Below are 19,916 nucleotides of genomic sequence, written 5' to 3' on the forward strand. Positions count from 1 at the left end.
TACCCAAACCGTGAGCTATTTCCCAGTAACTCAGTGACCAGGCCCATGCTGTAAGGCAAATTTGAGAATTAGTGCTTATTATAATGTTCATGAGATTTCAACAGAACAAGCTCCAGCTAGCAGGCATTCTACCACACACGCTAGTGTGTGTTTAATTCCTCCTGTAACTTTATGGAGAGGTAAATTTGTCTTATGGCAATACTAGGAGGTGGGTTTTTAAACTGATTTATCTAAAATAATCTTGTAGATGTGAAGTTTTCCAGTGCCCAAACTGTTATTGTTTGTCTTTGAAATGTGTTTTGCGGGAGGTGCTGAGAGAGAGACACTCTGACTCAAAGACAAAGTTTGGTAACAAAAACAAAGGGCCTAGTAGCCCCAACTCTCACAGGTTGTCAAAGGGAGTTGCAGCTACTCAGCATTTTTCAGGATCAGGTTCCAATGAAATCAGTTTGATCTCAAATAAAGCAGTACCATACCTGCAATGATGTCATCCATCTGCTCTAGGGCTGCTTCAAGCATATGACTAGCATCAGAAGCCATGATTTCTGTCTTGCCCAAACCTTTCTTCCTCCTACTGGGGCGGGGGGAAAAAAGAGGGAGATGAAGCCATGCATATTACGCTAATACAGACATTTTAGAGAACATATTTCAATATGGCTCTGCTGTAAACTGAACCATGTGAACTAAATTCTCCCACTAGCAAAATAAGGCACAATGCCATAAAAACCGATGGATTCAATTCTGCTTCTAGCTGTGATTTTAGCCTAGCATTTCCAGCTGTTCATTTATGTTTACCTTAGTTTTTTCTTCTATGTAATTTCATAAAAATCAGCAATATCAGATTTTAAAATGTGAATGGAAGGCTTGAGATTCAGAAATGAGCTCTCTCTTAAACAGAGGTGAATGCTTCTTCTGGATACTAGGCTTGCTTCTCTCCCACCCTCCCCAGTTGAGGGGGAGGAGGATTCACGCTCCTACCAGGGGTCAGACAATTGTGGGCTACCATTGTTCCTGGGATTTCCAGTGGGATAGAACATTTTTATTCCACTCGTGTGGCTCCCGAGGACTGACTGACAGAGGCTGCCTGGGGAGTAAGGAATGGAATATAGACCCCAGACACCAAACCTCCCTGGTAAGCATCTTGCACCTCCTCACCCTTAGAATCCCTGTCTCTAGGTGGCTCTTCCACTGATACAACTCAGCACGAATCAATGCTCACAATCTAATGTCTTCTCTGACTACAATCTCTACACGCTCAGGCTATCATCCAAGCTTTTGGCTGCTTCTTCCACAACATACTGAAAATAGAGCTCTTTTTCTGTGTAAGTGGCCAAAATGCTCCCTCAATCATTTCACTCTGTGAAGTAGCTACATAGTTATCTGTGGGGGTGAGAGGGAGGGAGCAGAAGCTTCCTGCAAATGGGGGGTGAAGGAGCAGGAAGGAGATTGAGGGGAGGTACTGAGATTCAGCAGAAGGGTGGGGGGGATAACTAGTTCCAGGCTGGGCAGGGGTTTCCTACCTGATCCCAGGCCTGTTCCAACCCCTTTGGGTCCTGCTGTCTGGTCCATTCACATGTCCTGCTGTGGCTGCTCCAGCACCTTTGGGTCCTGCTCTCGCTCCCCCCGTGTATGCGCAAATTTAATGTTTCTATTGCAGGAAGGCTCTAACCTCCCACCATTATCTTCTTCCTATTTTCTAACATCTCATTTTCCAAAGCGGAGTTAAGTTTCCGTGTGAAAGTTCAGTTCCCACCTGACAGAGATATTACTGTAAAATCCCAGGCAATATTTTCCAAAAATATCTCAATTCCCAAAAGGGTCAAAGATCATGTAACTCCCCTGCCAGATTCCTTTCCAAGTAACAGTTCCTGTCATCAACAGATAACATTTCAAAAGAAAACAGAGCATGCACCACCTTTTGGCAGCCTGTACTAGGGGCGGATGCTGGAGACCGGGCCGGGGGGGAGGGGAGGGCAAGGGAGAGCCATTGCCTCTCAATTTTTTTTTTTTTTTTTTTAAAGGCAGGGCCATGCCTGCCACTTCTGAGAACCAGAATTCAGCAGGGCGCAATGAGGGGGTGTCCCAGGCTCCCCACTTGGCCCCTGACCGAACCTGGGTGGTGTAACAGCAGGCCCCCTGCCCTTGGCCCAGATGCTCCTCTGTCATGAAGAAGCGGTGGCCAGGTCAAGCTGCCCCCATTCCCACTTCTGCAATCCTTCCGGCCTCACTGGTGCTCAGAATACCTTTGAAGTAAAACTTCTCATATGTCCATTTTATGGCTGAGGTATGGAACCAATGTCCAGGCTATCACTGAATTATTCAGTGCTGGTGCTAGCCCATTGTCGGCCCTAAAACAGGAATATTTTTAGTGCCCCACCCCGACACAACACCCCCCCCAAGCCGCTTTCGGCCCTAAGCAATCGCTTAGTCTGCTTATGTCTAGCGACGGCTCTGGCTGAATAGACCTTTCACTTCTACATGCTTGCCTACCTTTCACATCATTAGAACATGCAAATCAAGCGCTGCAGGTCTCGGTAAGGAATTTTAATCAGCATTGTGTGTTCTGTCTAGCCCATAGGGGGCTTGATTCATCTCTTGGTGGCTCTGGGGACTACAAACTATATTCTCCTGCAAGTTTCTGAACCCCAGGTGCATTCACCCAATAAGAAGGCAGACAATGTTCCTCTGGGTCACGCCCACTGGCTCCCTGGATGCCTTCAAGGAGCAGTGGGCGCTGTCTGGGGATCGGTGTCCCCTCCTCTGGCTCTCTGCTTTTGACCCTGTGACCCTCACCCACATCCCTGTTTTCTTATTTGTCGTCTCCTGGCTTTACTTGAGTTCTGGATTCAGTGGCTTCTCATCTGAGGCTGTACCTCCTTTCGAGTAGACCAGGAGTGGCCAACCTGTGGCTCCAGAACCATATGCGGCTCTTCAGAAGTTAACATGCGGCTCCTTGTATAGGCACAGACTCCGGGGCTGGAGCTACAGGTGCCAACTTTCCAATGTGCCGGGGGGTACTCACTGCTCAACCCGTGGCTCTGCCACAGGCCCTGTCCCCACTCCACCCCTTCCCGCCCCCTCACCTGAGCCTGCTATGCCTTTGCTCCTCCCCCCAGAGCCTGCCACATGCTGATCAGGAGGTGTGGGGAGGAGGGGGAGACACTGATCAGCAAGGCTGCCAGTGGGTGGGAGGCACTGGGAGCGGGGAGCTGATGCGGGGGCTGCTGACATTACTGTGGCTCTTTAGCAATGTACATTGGTAAATTCTGGCTCCTTCTCAGCCTCAGGTTGGCCACCCCTGAAGTAGTCTTTCCACCAGCAGGCTCCAACTATTCAAGATATGTATAGAAAGACAATTGAGTCTATTTTGATTAACTAATGATAAATAGCTATGAGAACACTAACTTAGCTTTTTCTGAACGAATGAACCAGATTGCTCACACACCAAGCAATGCTTCTCAGAAGTGAAATTTCTGAATAGTAGTCTAACATTAACCTAATTCAGAGCCATGCAAGGGTCTTTGTTGAATATGTTTGTACTGGGACATTTCTATTTGACTGTAAAATCCAACAAACGTGTGCCTAAACAAGTTTTTTCACAAAAGGATGTAGAGGGAGAGTTATTCCTTTTAAGATGTGGAAAAACGTGCTCACTTAAAACGAACTTTAAGTTATGCTGTTTTAAAGTGACAAACTTTAGCAAGTGATTCTGCAAAGTTGTCCTAGCCATAATTCACTTTAAAAGGGATGATTAATAAGAAAATGTGAGGTGCTCCTTTTCATTCCATATGATTACCAGTATGAATACCAGCCCCACTGGAGAGTAGGGCAGTTGCCTTTGAGCCAATTTTCAGGTATAACTGTACTGCACTTTTTTTCTTGATTAATACAGTGGTGAAGTATGGAAAAACACATGAGTAATACCAGATTTGACAGTGCAATACTTTGCTTTAAAATAGCCAGTCATTAAACAATCTTTTTTAGGTGGGGGAATGCCAACACCAGCCTTTCTTATCTTTCTATTTACTTAAAAAAGGATCCTTTAGATTCCAAAGAATAAAGACAGCTATTAGTCATTGATCTGAAATAGCCCAAATATGCCGACTTCCAAGGCATGCTGCAAAAGCCCTATGTTTGACAAAGTCTCTGTAGAAGGCTGAGGGTATGCTTAATATATGATGGTTGGCCAAGCTCCTGTGGAACTCATGGTTTTAATTCTGATGAGATTTAATTCAATTGTATTTATTGTAAGAGTAATTATATTAGCATACCTAGAGTCCTGGATAGACAATTTTATTATTTTAAAAATAAATAATTAATACATTAAAAAAGTTAATAAATAAAATAATCTCCAATGACAAGCTATATTATATATGTGAAGATATTTTTGTATGGTAGTCACCCAATGGTGGTTCCATTGTCCTCTTTCAATGACGTGACTGGTAATTAAACACCCACATTTATTCTCAGAATTGCAAGCTTCCTGGAGATAAACACTAGGATGAGAATCAAATCAGGCATAAAATAGAATTGTGCATTAAAATATGATTATCCATTTTTTGTTTACAGGGAAACAGGCAATACTGAAAGAGTACCCAAGGCTAAGACTCCAAATCTTCGTACCATAAGAAACGTCGTAGCTCAGTATCAAACCTGCTACAGTGGAAAATATACATATGAACATAAATGTAGATCTGAAAGGGACCTCAAGGTCATCTAGTCCTTAGGCCCAGGCAAATGGGGCCCACACCCAGGGTGCAGTTGCCGGGGGGGGGGGGTGCCACAAGGGGCTCGGGCTTCCCCTGACTAGTTGCGGCCAGACTCCTTTCTTCTCCGGCCCCTCCCACGCGCTGGTCCGGCGGGCTTCTCCCTGCCCCCCACCCCTTCCCTCACTCCTCAGCCAGCCAGCTGAGGGCTCTGGCTCTGCCCCAGCACCAAGGAGCCCAGAACAGCACAGCTGGGGCTGGTCACTGGTGGTGCGGCTCACTGCTCCCTGCCTGGAGCAGAGCCAAGTCCCTCCCTGCCAGAGACCCTGCACCGCTTGGTCTCCAGTGGGGGCCAGGAGCAGCGAAACTTCCACATGAGGGGTGGGGGGGAGGCACACCTTAACATGACAGTGCGCTCACCGTATCAAACTTCACTCTCTCACACACACACACACACACACTTATTATTACTGCTTGGTACTTTCTGTCAAAATGCTCGTGGTAAGCCAGGAGTGGCAAGGGGCTGCAAGAGGGCTGGGGCCTCTGGCAAGATGCAGCCCCCTTGTGACAACACGAAGCCTGCTTTGATCCGCAGGCCAAGCGCAGGCACCACAAGCCACTGCAGCAGCCCAGAAGTAAGCGTGGCAATACACCATATACCATGCCACCCTTACTTCTGCGCTTCTGCTGACAGTGGCCTAGGAATTTGCTAGTTGTAGCAGTTACTCGTGATGTTATCTGATTAAAACATAACCATGTCAATCATTGTTGCAACCACTGTTATATATTGTGACAGACCAAACCAGTGGGATACAGGAGTCTGGTAGAAGGCAAATATATTGGCCACTGGATGAACAACTTTCTGTTCCCTGAGAGACCAGAGCAGGGGCTGCCCTAGTGCAATCAGGAACCTGCCAGAACCAATTAAGACAGGCAAGCTAATCAAGACACCTGGAGCCAATTAAGAACTTTCTAGATTCAATTATGGCAGGCAGGCAGGCTAATCAGGACACCTGGTTTTAAAAGGACCTCCCATCAGTTAGTAAGGGGGCACGCCAGGAGCAGGGAGTGAGAAGGCGTGCTGCTGGAGGAGTGAAGAGTTCAAACGTGATCAGGCTTCAGGAAGAAGATCCTGCAGTGAGGATAAAGAAGGTGCTGGGGAAAAGGCAATGGGGAAGTAGCCCAGGGAGTTGTAGCTGTCACGCAGTTGATACATGGACATTGTGGACAGCTGCTATCCACAAGGCCCTGGGCTGGAACCCAGTGTAGAGGGTGGGTCTGGGTTCCCCCACATCCCTCCAACTCCTGATCGGACACAGGAGGAGTTGACCTGGTCTGCGAGAAACACCAGAAGGGAAGGTCTAAATTGGAAAGGGATCTGGCCTGTCCCCAACCCACCAGGTGGGACACAGAGACTGCGGGGATTGTTCTTCATTTCCCCCATGCTGGCCAGTGATGAGGTTAGCCGAGTGGATGGCAGGTTTGAGCCACTAGCAAGAGTGGCCAAACTGAGGGCTGCCGTGAATCTCTGAGGCGAGCAAGACCCAACGAGGCAGAGGAAGAACTGTCATAATATTTACAACAAATCTTGTACAAAATGTGGCATGTAAGAGGTCTGTGAAAAGATTATGATTTGCTGAATAGGTTTATGCTACTTGTATGCATGCATAATTTTTGTATTTGAAGTTATGAGTATTGGCTCTGTACCTGTATTTCAAATGTTTGCTCCTGGGGTAATGCCCACAAGATAGTTAGCCAGTGCATCTTGAAGGGACTAGTCAACCCACCCAGCAATATTGTTAATCTATCCAACTATACTCTTAAACCAGCAGAAGAATCTGTCCTATCTCGGGGCCTCTCCTTTTGCCCCTCCACCCCCACGAACATGATACAGTTATGTGGTGACCTAGAATCCTATTTTCGACGTCTCCTACTCAAGGAACATTTCCAACACACCTCTGACCAACATATTAACCCACAGAGACCTTCCTACCAACACTACAAAAAGAAGGATTCTGGGTGGACTCCTCCTGAAGGTCGAAACATCAGACTGGACTTCTACATTGAGTGCTTCCGCCAATGTGCACGGGCTGAAATTGTGGAAAAGCAGCATCACTTGCCCCATAACCTCAGCCATGCAGAACACGCCATCCACAGCCTCAGAAACAACTCTGACATCGTAATCAAAAAGGCTGACAAAGGAGGTGCTGTCGTCATCATGAATAGGTCGGAATATGAACAAGAGGCTACTAGGCAGCTCTCCAACACCACTTTCTACATGTCATTACCCTCTGATCCCACTGAGGGTTAACAAAAGAAACTATAGCATTTGCTCAAGAAACTCCCTGAAAAAGCACAAGAACAAATCCGCACAGACACACCCCTGGAACCCTGACCTGGGGTATTCTATCTGCTACCCAAGATCCATAAACCTGGAAATCCTGGAAGCCCCATCATCTCAGGTATTGGCACCCTGACTACAGGATTGTCTGGCTATGTAGACTCCCTCCTCAGGCCCTACGTTACCAGCTCTCCCAGCTATCTTCGAGACACCACTGACTTCACCGATGGATTGTAGTTTCCTCAGGATCTTCCTAAAAACACCATCCTAACCACTATGGATGTAGAAGCCCTCTACACCAACATTCCACACAAAGATGGGCTACAAGCCATCAGGAACAGTATCCCCGATAATGTCACGGCTAACCTGGTGGCTGAACTTTGTGACTTTGTCCTCACCCATAACTATTTCACATTTGGGGACAATGTATACCTTCAAATCAGCGGCACTGCTATGGGTACCTGCATGGCCCCACAGTATGCCAACATTTTTATGGCTGACTTAGAACAACACTTCCTCAGCTCTCGTCCCCTAATGCCCCTACTCTACTTGCACTACATTGTCTGGACCCATGGAAAAGAAGCCCTTGTGGATTCCACCATGATTTCAACAATTTCCATCCCACCATCAACCTCAGCCTGGACCAGTCCACACAAGAGATCCACTTCCTGGACACTATGGTGCTAATAAGCAATGGTCACATAAACACCACCCTATATCGGAAACCTACTGATCACTATTCCTACCTACATGCCTCTAGCTTTCATTCAGATCACACCACAGGATCCATTGTCTACAGCCAAGCTGTAAGATATAATCGCATTTGCTCCAACCCCTCAGACAGAGTCAAACACCTACAAGATTTCTATCAAGCATTCTTAGAACTACAATACCCACCTGCTGAAGTGAAGAAACAGATTGACAGAGCCAGAAGAGTACCCAGAAGTCACCTACTACAGGACAGGCCCAACAAAGAAAATAACAGAACGCCACTAGCCATCACCTTCAGCCCCCAACTAAAACCTCTCCAACGCATCATCAAGGATCTACAACCTATCCTGAAGGACGACCCATCACTCTCCCAGATCTTGGGAGGCAGGCCAGTCCTTGCTTACAGACAGCCCCCCAACCTGAAGCAAATACTCACCAGCAACCACACACCACACAACAGAACTACTAACCCAGGAACCTATCCTTGCAACAAAGCCCGTTGCCAATGGTGTCCACATATCTATTCAGGGGACACCAGTTTAGGGCCTAATCACATCAGCCACACTATCAGAGGCTCGTTCACCTGCGCATCTACCAATGTGATATATGCCATCATGTACCAGCAATGCCCCTCTGCCATGTACATTGGTCAAACTGGACAGTCTCTACGTAAAAGAATAAATGGACACAAATCAGACGTCAAGAATTATAACATTCAAAAACCAGTTGGAGAACACTTCAATCTCTCCAGTCACTCGATTACAGACCTGAGGGTGGCTATCCTTCAACAAAAAAAACTTCAAAAACAGACTCCAGCGAGAGACTGCTGAATTGGAATTAATTTGCAAACTGGATACAATTAACTTAGGCTTGAATAGAGACTGGGAGTGGATGAGTCATTACATAAAGTAAAACTATTTCCCCATGTTATTTCTCCCCCCCACTCCCCCCCCCCCCCTGTTCCTAGACGTTCCTGTTAACTGCTGGAAATGGCCCATCTTGTTTGTCACCATGAAACGTTTTCCTCCTTCCCTCCCCCCCGCTGGTGATGGCTCATCTGAAGTGATCTGTAGCTCAGGAAAGCTTATGCTCTAATAAATTTGTTAGTCTCTAAGATGCCACAAGTCCTCCTTTTCTTTTAGTCAAAGTAAGTGGCTCATCAAGGGACACTTAACTCACAATGGACCATGAGAGACGCCCATTTACATTGAATGGACTTTCCTGTGGACATTCCATAAGTATAGGTAATTGCCCAAAGGTGTTGTGGGGGGGAGCCCAGGGAGCCCGTAGGAGTACAGGAGGAGTGATGAGGGGGTGGCAGCGCTCCAAAATAAAAATTTGCCCAGGGCACCATTTTCACTAAGCTGGCCCTGAGTCCAGCTCTTTGGGCTGAGGCAGGACCAAGTACACCTAGATCATCTCTCACAGTTGTCTGTCCAACCTGTCCTTAATCTCTCTCCTCGCTCTCCCCCTGCCCCCATTATGTGGATTCCACAACCTCCCTTGCAATCTTATTCCAGTGCTTAACTATCATAGTGAGGCAGTTTTTCCTGTAATATCTAACCTAAATCTCCCTTGCTACAGATTAAATTGATTACTACTTGTCCTACCAAGAGCAGACATGGAGAACAATTGATCACCATCCTCTTTATAATAGCCCTTAGTCTTCAAATATGTTATCAGGTCCCTATGTTTGCTATCAAGTAAAGATAACTTGCTCCAGTTACAAATCAATAATTCTGTGATACACGTTCCACAGGGCTTGGTGAAATGTTCACAAAGTTAATGATAAATGACTTTCCTGTTTAATCATTGCACTACTAATCTTTTGTGTTCTTATGTCCATTCTATAACAGTAGTACTGTCTAGAGGGAGAGAGACATGAGTGGGGTCAAGAACAACTGTGTTAAAATTCCAGCTCTGCCACAGACAGCTTGTAGCATTGGACAAATTGATGTCTTCACATCAGATAGAGAAGCAGAAGGGAATCAATTTCCAATCCATCCAAGGGGAATAAAACTACATTTTTACATTGGGTCTTTTTCTACTAAGTTATGTTAATAAAAATGCTATTTCATAATCTTAGGAAGATTAATAAACTAACTAACCCCCACACTCATTTAAATCAATGCAGAACAGGAATGGAAACAACCATTTTTGGCAGATTTAAAAACAAAACAAAAAACAGGCATGATCTCAGAGTTTACGCCCCCCCCAGCAGATGATTTAAGAAAGAGAAAAAAAACCCAATCCCTTTAAAATTAAGCAGGATAGTATCTTCCCTATAAGGATAGCCTCCACCTTCTATAGAGCTGATTATAAGCATCCAGTGCAGAAAGTGCTATTTTGTAACCTTGACAAGCTACAGCAGGCGTACGCATTTATTCTCTATAGCATATGAGGCAACTTCACGCTGCTGCAAGAAACACTGAAAATAATTTCTGGAAAAAGATGATTAAGGCAACTAAGCATTCCAAAATGTCCCTTACACTGTATACACAAAGAACAAGAACTTTCCCAACTCTTCCTCGATTTCCAGAGCCAGTCCCTCAGAGGAAAGCCAGCACCCTCTTCAAAATAAGCACGGACATCTAAATATTCATCAGATCTCCAACAAAAGTGGTTAGTTTTTGACTGCATGGCTCCAAGGTTGGCCCTGACAAGTTTACACTGCAGTATGTTGAGTAAATGTTGCTAGATCAGGTTATTTCCTGTTCGATCTGATACTATGCACCAAAAACTATTCAGCAACGGTGGGTCAAATCCTGTTCCATTATACCTATGTGATCCCACTGCAATTCTGCATTGCCATTTGTGCTTCACATCTGAAATATCTCATGGGAGAAACCCTCATCCAAAATTGTGATTATATCCATAGCCATACGGAAGGTACAGGTTTTTAATTATGATCTCAGCTATTGGGAGAATAAGCTTTAATGCCTTAAATTATAAAAGGCCCTTTTATCATTAATACAGGTTTACTTGCTTTCAATTTCCGTCTCAGTTCTTTGTTGTTTTCAAACAAAGGGTCTGACTACCATGATCTGCATTGTGTTGGATTTGTTATTCAATTTGTGGTTTGCTACAAAAGAATTTTTATAATTAAATATTAAGGGTGTAAAACTGAACTGACTGGTCAGATTTGCTGCTGGCAACAGACCTAAGAGAGACAAGAAGTTGAATCTTTGGAGAGTTCTTCCTTCCTCACTTTTTTGTATTAAAGATGATTGAGTTTCTAGGTCTAGAAATTAGCATTAATCAGAAACTTTTCTTGAAAAATAATTTTGATGAAAAAGCCACAGAATTTTTCATTTTTGTTTTTTCCACCAACCCTACTAGGAATAAGCTTGGCAAGTGAATTTAGGGTCTGGGGGAGAGGGAGATGGAGAAAACAAAAAAGCAACCTCCACAAAGCATCCCAAGCTTCAGATAATCATGGAATTTGGAGATGACCACCACCTATAATTAGGTCATCTTGTCCTTTTCCTGCTAACGAAGGACAATTCCCTCTTTTAAGTCACTTATACAATGAGGCTTCCCCACTTTCTTGAGAGACTATTCCCCAGCTTAAAGTGTCTTCCACAGATCTAACCTTACCCAGTTTAAAGTTATTGTTTCTCAACTGCGTCCCATTTACCCAGTTTATACTACTAGATCCTCTGGGCATCACTTATGTATTCCCTCCTCCATGAGCAAGCCCAGAGGGAATACCAGCTTTCTGTTGCTCATCAGCCACTCCTATTGACCAATCCACATTTAAGATGTGATGGTCTTGGGCTCTAAGACCCCTATGTAGCAATGCATCTCTATTCAGCAAACAGCTTAATCTCATGAATGAGATTTAGCAAGTGTTTAAAGCATTTGCCAAATTAGAACCTGAGAAAAGTCCCATCACATTCTCCTGGACTGAATGGTAGAAGTCAATCAATGAGCCAGAGAGAAATGAACTGGAAAGATAAATGGATTAAGATTCCCCAAGGAGGGAGAATGACTCTTATGTTCATTTGCCTATTTGACCCATGCTATGTTAATTTTAGCAGCATTTTCTTTTTTTTCCCCCCTTTCTTTTTAAAAGAGGTTGATGCAGTTTAAGCTGGTCAAAAGTTTTCCAATGGAACTGTTTTCCATCTGCAAATGCCATTTCATTAAAATTAAAGCTTTCTACAGGAATCAGAGGATAGAATCATAAGACTGGAAGGAACCTCGAAAGATCTTCTAGTTCAGTCTCCTGCACTCAAGGCAGGAGTAAGTATCATCTATTTTATACCATCCTGGACAGGTGTTTGTCTAACCTGCTCTTAAAAACCTCCCATGATGGAGATTCCACAACCTCCCTACGCAATTTATTCCAGTTCTTAACTACCCTTACAATTAGGAAGTTTTTCCTAATGTCCAACCTAAACCTCCCTTGCTGCAATTTAAGCCCATTGCTTCTTATCCTATCCTGTATCAATTTTGGTGAAATTTCATTTAGAAAAAAATTGAAACAAGGGTTTTGATAAGGTCAACATTATCTGAATGGCACACTTCAATTTTTAATTTTGAAAAAAGTTTCAAAAGTTTATTTTCTATTATAATATAAAAGTCAAAATTAGAACAAGAAGTTCAAATTTATCAAAACTGAACATTTTGATGGACCTAAACCAATTTTTCCCCCCAGAAATTTCATTTCATGGGAAATTTTCGTGTGTGTGTGTGTGTTCGTTCATTCCAACTAAGAATGAAAAACAAATTTCAAAATAATGGAATTTCCCAAGGAACAAATTCTGGCTCTTTCACAGCTCTACAATTAATACAAATGTTGATTATTTGAATCATACAAAGGTAAAAATATATTTAAGAGTCTATAGAAATAAGTTATTTTATTCATATTGCATGCAAGATAAACAAGAATTGGAACATGGAATCAGAGAACCTGCATGTTCTATGTTATGAGGTAATGGAGGTAAAGAACATCTGTTTTACAGTATGGCACGCCAAACACTTGAATGTTTGTTTTTTTCCTCTTTTAGAAAAATATTTAGATTTTTTTAAAATTACTATGTTGAATATAAGTCAGCTTCCCCTCAGACCTATTTAATCTTCATTATAAATTGATTGAGCTAAACATTGCTTGGTTATTTTCAAACAGATTTATCATTTATACAAATATTCTGGAACCTGCTATGAGCCCCATCATTTATAGATATTTCCTTCAATGCTGCTGATCCAGTTTCTTGATTTTAGTAGTTTAGGTGGATTCCAGTCTCCTGTTGCCACATCTTTTAATGTGCTATTTGCTGATATAATTATTAAATTTAGGAAAAGTTTTTTTGCCTGACAGAGATATTGGCCCTGATTCACAGCTACAATTGGGCTGCTCTGCATCACTCTGTCACTGCAGTAACCCTCATGCTGGCATACTGGGTCACAGAAGAATCTCACCAGTGTAGGAGGATCCTCCTGTGGCACAGAGATGTCTTAATGGCTCCTATGCTACCTTGCCCCTTTGGCTGAAGAATAGGGCATGTCTACATTCCCTAGCAATCCCTGGCTGTACTATGGCCCCTTGGGGCCATTGACAGCTTGCGTAAATTAGAGAAGTCCAGAGCCTAGACTGGTGCACAGCTGACCCATGATGGGGGATGGGGGGGGGGGGGGAAGAGAGGTAGTATTTAAAAATTTCCTTAAAGCCTCCAGCTTCTGAGCTGCACTATTTGCCCCTCATTTGCAGTGTAAGATTGTGGCCATGGCATCCTATATGCTTAAACCAGCCAGATGAATTCACATTATTAGCATGAGTTGCCAGAAAATGAGCTCTTCCTAAATATGAAATGTGTGTTTGGGTACATGCATGTGTTTATGACTAGAGGTGGGAAAAACAGTCGCTATGAAAATGATAGAAACGTCAACCTTTCACTGTGAATGTGATATTGGTCTAGCTTATTAAAGTTTTGACATTAACACAAGACCCTTAGGTCAAATAAAAGTTTCTCATTGCAAAAAAAACCAAACAAAACAACCTAAATTTCTGATTTGTCCCCCCCCCCCCCAAAAAGTTAATTTTGGGTGGAAAACTGTTTGAAAAATTTGCCATTATTTCACACGGTCTTGCTACATCTTGTACTTTTTCTTCACCACCACTTCATTGTACACTCCTGCCACAATATATTATTCAACTGAAAGTCAAGATAAGTAAAAAACCTCCAAAAACCATATCATAAATAATATATTAAAAAAGTAGAGCACAGTGTAATTTGTTCCAGAGTGACAATGTAACACTACTTGCTTGACATCTTTTTCTAGCCAAACCTGTTGCTTGAGCTTCAGGCAAGTTTCATTTTCCCCAGACACGCCTCTCGTTTGTCTAGTCTAAGCAAAAGTTTTCAAGCAGCTCACTAGATCCTGTACATTGGTCAGTTACTTGTACAGAATTAGGGCCAAAGAATGTATCTGCTAATGCGGATTCTCGTCAATGGGATCCTTGCACAGATCCCATGTAGGGTCAGGGCCTTGATACGCGACACGCATTTGCTGGTATCTCTTGGCAATTTTTACTTGTTTGACAGTTTCTCTACTCAGATGACACCAACAGATGTGCAATTCATAAGATGCCTTACAATACAGTACATGTAAAACTTCAAGAAAAAAAAATTAAAGGACTTATCTCTGTGTAAGAAGAAAAACCATTTTTGGAGGGATAGTTTTGTTTCAATATCTAATAAGTTTGAAAAAAGATATTTTAACCTCTAATACTAAGTCAAAGCAAATCTAAATAAATGTATATAAATCAGTCAGGAAAATACAAAAGCAACTCACTCACCTTTACAGGTCCCTAACGTGAGGTTTTCCTTTTGCTCTGATCTGTGAAGTCTTTCATTGCTAATAGTTATAGCCTCACTATCAAACAAATGACAATCCCCAAATATAACCACCACCCCTAAGACACATGCCTACAATAATCTGGCGCCCAACCCACATATAAAAACGCTGTGATCGTATTTATTGTAATTACTCAAGTTCAACCACATACAAGTAATAGGATCTGCCAGGAAGTTAAGAACAAACTGGTCTTAATACATCCTGCTTCCTTTGCTCAGTCAGTTATACTGTTCAAATCCTAATACATGATTTGCATTTCAAACCACTTTAGGAAGAGGAATTTTACCTGGGACAGTGCCTCTAATTTCAAATAGGTGAAAACAGACTCCAACTAAAACTATTGTACTTAGGGGACAACTTCTCCTTTCAAACTGCTTATTGCTTACCCTGGTTCCCCTACAGAAACCCACCAATGTAGAAAGTCCCCAGACTTTCCTGTTCTCCACAAAATATAATCCTGAATGTTTTATTTATTTTTTTAAATCAATTTTTTTCATGACTGTGAAAAGCCTGAATCAAATTTTTAACAACTATGTGGCTGTCTTGAATCTGCAGCCAGTCAGAGATGGAAACTGCCTCAACACTCCTTTTCGTGAACCAGATGTTCTCAAGCCTACTCATGATAATCAAGTTGCTAGTGCTGTTAGCTATTAACACAGGTGTGGTTTAAGCTTAGGAAATCTTGAGTTCTAGCCCTAGCTCGGGATGGGCAAACTTTTTGGCTCGAAGGCCACATGTGAGTATGGAAATTGTATGGCAGGCCACGAATGTTTATGAAATTGGGGATTGGGGTGAGGGAGGGGGTGAGGGCTCTGGCTGGGACCAGAAATGTGGAGTTCAGAATGCAAAAGGGGGTGGAACGGAGGGGTTCAGAGGACGAGAGAAGGATCATGGCTGGGACAGGGGGTCAGGGCGCTGGAGGGGGTCAGGGGTGCAGGTTCTGGGCGGCGCTTACCTCAAGCGGCTCCCGGAGGCAGCGGCATGTCCCCCCTCCAGCTCCTACGCAGAGGCGTGGCCAGGCATTTCTGTGCATTGCGCCATCTGCAGGTGCTGCATCTGCAGCTCCCTTTGGCCACGGTTGCCAGCCAATGGGAGCGGCGGGGATAGCGCTTGGGGCAGGGGCAGTTTGCGGAGCCCCCTGGCTGCTGGAGGGGGGATATTCTGCTGCTTCCAGGCACCATGCGGAGCCATAGCACACGTGGATAAGGGCCAGCCCCGGACCCCACTCCCCGGCAGGAGCTAGAGGGCCGGATTAAAATGTCTGAAAGGCCAGATGTGGCCCCCAGGCCACAGTTTTCCCACCCTTGCCCTAGCTCTTACACTGATTTCCTGGCTGGCCTTGGGCAAGACACTTAACCCTCTTCCCCATTTATAAAATGTATATTATATTATAATAAATAAATAAATAAATACATACCTATACCTTGCAGGGATGTTGTAAAATCATATTTTAAGTGCTTTAAAGATTCAAAATGCTGGGCATTGTACTTCTATCATCTTATTATTACTTCATGATACAAGCAAACATCAAATTCTTTGTTAAACCCTGAAAAGTTTATGCACTTTGTTCAATTGCATGCAGACTTCTGAAACCTTCAGGGCTCTTCAGCTTTTCCTCCCTTCCTTTATGGTTCTCCCTTTTCTTCATGCTTCCTCCCTATACATACACTTCACCTATATCTACTAACCCTAGAGACTCTGGTCCAGCAGTTCTGGTATAATGCTGTCTGACAAAGCTCTCATGTTCATTTTGATCCTGGCCTTTTAAAACTTGACATACTTGCCTAATTAAGTTACATAGGTTCTAGCCCTAAATAACTATCCACAGCTGCTGGGAATAGATGCATTTCTGATGATATGCCTGGCAGCAGCTCCAGCTAAGTAATATTACTTATGTAGCACCCTCTAACCCCCCTATCTCCAGAACATTGTGTTGCCATACAATAGAACAAAATAAATGCAGTTTAACGCTAAAATACGATCCTCTTCAAAACAACGCATTAAAAGCATTTAAAAAAAATTAGACATGTTCAGTTATATAGAAGGACTGAAGGGAAAGAGGATAAATACAGTGACAACATTAGTTATTTATGCCACTTTTTTTAAGCTGTGGGGTGGGGATGAAATGACAAGTTATTTCTGAAATTCCGTGTTGCAGGGCCAATACAGGCAAAAATGTAACTGCTTTCTGGTGCAATGGTGGGAAGTCAGGAGATCTCAAATGAACCCAAGGCCAACACTGTTAATGGCTTTAAAAACTGGTAGCACCTCTTTAAAATCCATCTACCACTCTGAGTGCGTTTGTAAAGAACACAGAGTCAGATCCTCAGCCAGAGTGCAATACTATTGTGTTGCAAAGGGACTATAAAACTAGCCTAGTTGGGCTATTTCCTCAAGTATGAAAGATCCTGGGGTGGCACAAAAGGGGTTTTTACTGCTGGCACAAGTTAGAGCTTCCCTGAGTTACAAGCAAGTAGAATGATGGCATTTTCAATTAACTGTTTAACATACAGAATGGTGATGTGCACAATGAATTACAATGATTACATATTCAAAACAGACATTTGACTTTATGCTCTTACAAATAAACACACTCAATTTGTTAATTTGAATCTGAGATTGTTTATTAGAAAGTGCAATCTTGACATAATTTTTATATTTAAAATATTTTTAAACACAATGCTCTGGCTGATATTCACACAATTTAGACAGAATTCCCATGCAGCAACTCCTCCACAGGGCACATGAATATTAAGACTCAGTGGCTATTGGTACTTTAACTGAATTTCCTGACTAATGTTTATGTTAAATCTCATCTTTAAATACAAGACCCTATGTGGATGTAATGCCATGTGTCAGAATGAAATTTCTTCAGCTCTGCTCTCAAAGCTGCTTTATCAACTATGGAAAACTCTCTGGTCCTTCAGCCTACTTTTAAATTCCACAAGGCTCTTTTTGTGAAAAAACTAGAAATATTTATTTTCCTGCTTATTACTGGTCTTCACTAACAGCTACACAAATTGGTTTTGTTCGGCTCAGCAGCATTCAAGAATTGGATAAATAAGTAGCTATCCGATATGTTGTCAAAATTACATGGGTAAGAGAAAAGACTGTCCACCCATTAATAAAAGAACACTTGTAACTTCTGACTGATCTTGCAAATCCTCCCACCAATTATGCATTAATTATGCATTACTGCATTGTGTGGAGTAACAATGCTCTGAGAACTTTATAGCTAAGTATCACTAACACTGTCAAAAAACATTTTCATTTCAAAAACGTTTCTAATTAGAAAACTGCCACATATGGTCTTGGCATTTCAAGCAATACAAACAATGATTTAAGATGCTCCTTTGGATTTAAGCAGGACACCACACTAGAAATCTGGTTATGATTTTAGCAGGAAGAGCCTGTCTAAGGGAACAGCTCACACACATCTACAGGGATATAGTTCAGACTGGATGATCTCTAATATCTCTTGTCCAGCTCCAACCTTTCGGATTCCATGAATAAGTTAACCTAGCTGTAACAGTCAACTGCAATTACAAATGATGCTTTCCATCCCCTATTTTATTTTTTTTGTCTTTCATATGGAAAAAGTTGCTTAGTGTCTTTTTTTTTTTTTTTTTTTTTTAAAAGAAAAGGAGGGAGCAAATGTCTAAGGATCTACAAAAACACAGAAAGAAAGCTATTTGAAATTCTCAGGTATGCACTTGACTTCCAGGAAAATACCAAATATTGTGCAAGTTGATAAAATCATGAGAGTTGGCAACACTATGTCATGATACAAAGGAGACACTGAAATAAACTGAAAAGTAGCAAATTTAAAACTGGTACAAAGAAACGCTTTCTATACATTCCACCTGTGGAACTATTTCCACAAGATATCACTAAGAGCAAAAGTTTAGTAGGATTTAAGAGAAATTGGACATTTATACAGTTAACAAGAAGATCCAGAGTTACAAAAGTAAATATTTAAAACAAACCAACAGTTTTGCTTCAGGGCATAAACCAACCTTTAAGTATTGGGGGGTCAGGAAGAAGCTCTCTCTTGGGGCCATAACTGCCTGAAGCAGTTGGCTCTTGCTACTATGGGGAACAGACTATTGGACTATATAGAATCCTGGTCTGATCCAGTATGATAATTCTTGTGTTCCTATTTTTGTTTTCTTGTATTTTAGTAGAGCTTAGAATTAGAATGTATTCTTAAAACGTATTACCATGTTATGACTGAATTCAGCAAAGTACGTAAGCACCCACATTGAAGTCAAAGAAAGCAAAGCAAGTGCTTAAGTGCACTCGTGAATCAGGTACTTCTGCCTTAAAGATAAGATAGCTTTTGAAGGCTCAATTTTAGGGCTTTCAAGCAATTAAAAAAACTAAATTGCAATTATCATGCTGTTAAAAAAACAGAATACCATTTATGTTATATATTTTTGGATGTTTACTGCTGTTCTGTCTTTCAGGTGACATTGTAAACAAGCAGGCAGCATTATCGCCAGCAAATTGTAACCAACCTTGTTTGCCTGAGTGACTGGCTGACCAAGAAGTATGACTGAGTGGACTTGTAGGGTCTAAAAAGTTTTACATTGTTTTACTTTTGAATGCAGATTTTTTTAAAAACATAATTCTACATTTGTAAGTTACTTTCATGATAAAGGGATTGCACTTCAGTACTTGTATCAGAGCTCCTTTTTTTCCCCACCAATTGTGGAACTTGAAGCCTCAGCCCTTATTAGAGTTGCTATATTAAGGTCCAGGAAATCTGCATTACTCCAAAATAAAAAATGCATCTCACTTTGTTACTATTTCCCAATTGTATTTAACAGTGCATCTTTTAATGTCATGGCGACACCAATGCACCATATGAAGTAACGTTTTTTTCTTGTACAATGAAACAGGGTGAGTTGTTCCGATTTTCCAGGTTATTCGCTACTGCAAGAAACTAAGCGGCTAGAAATTATACAATGCCCTGCCAGATTACAGGGTGCAGTGAATTGGATTTGTGACTCATCTCTCTGTTCTACAACATGAAAAGGAAATATAGCAAGATTAGAGTTTAGTAACTAGTGAGATATGACATCACATGGAACACAAATAGAGAACAGCTTTAGGAATGCGGTCACCGACTGAGCAAATGTTTTGTCATTTTTATCACACAGAAGGGTTCAAGATTCAAAAACAAAACCACAGCTCTAAACTGAAACACAGCCATCTATTCTCCCTTGATGCATGCACATTCTTTCCACAAGTTACTCTATGTGCACGTTTATGGAAGAAAGTGCACTCCAAACTAA

At 42.3% G+C, this 19,916-nt stretch overlaps 1 protein-coding gene across 7 annotated transcripts in view; it reads right to left on the reverse strand.

Moving 5' to 3' along the window:
- PPFIBP2 (PPFIA binding protein 2) overlaps nt 1-19,916 on the reverse strand; it is a 205,280-nt gene that overhangs the window by 155,138 nt on the left and 30,226 nt on the right. For 6 of the 7 annotated variants that reach the window (XM_043517349.1, XM_043517362.1, XM_043517351.1 and 3 more), the window contains exon 2: nt 477-574. In XM_043517349.1, coding sequence (XP_043373284.1) covers nt 477-540 — 64 coding nt within the window. In that variant the 5' untranslated portion in view covers nt 541-574. The remainder of the gene's footprint in view (nt 1-476; nt 575-19,916) is intronic. The other variant, XM_038406236.2, reaches the window with a different exon arrangement.

The sequence above is a fragment of the Dermochelys coriacea genome, chromosome 6 (genome assembly GCF_009764565.3).
Source record: "Dermochelys coriacea isolate rDerCor1 chromosome 6, rDerCor1.pri.v4, whole genome shotgun sequence".
NCBI lineage: Eukaryota > Metazoa > Chordata > Testudines > Dermochelyidae > Dermochelys > Dermochelys coriacea.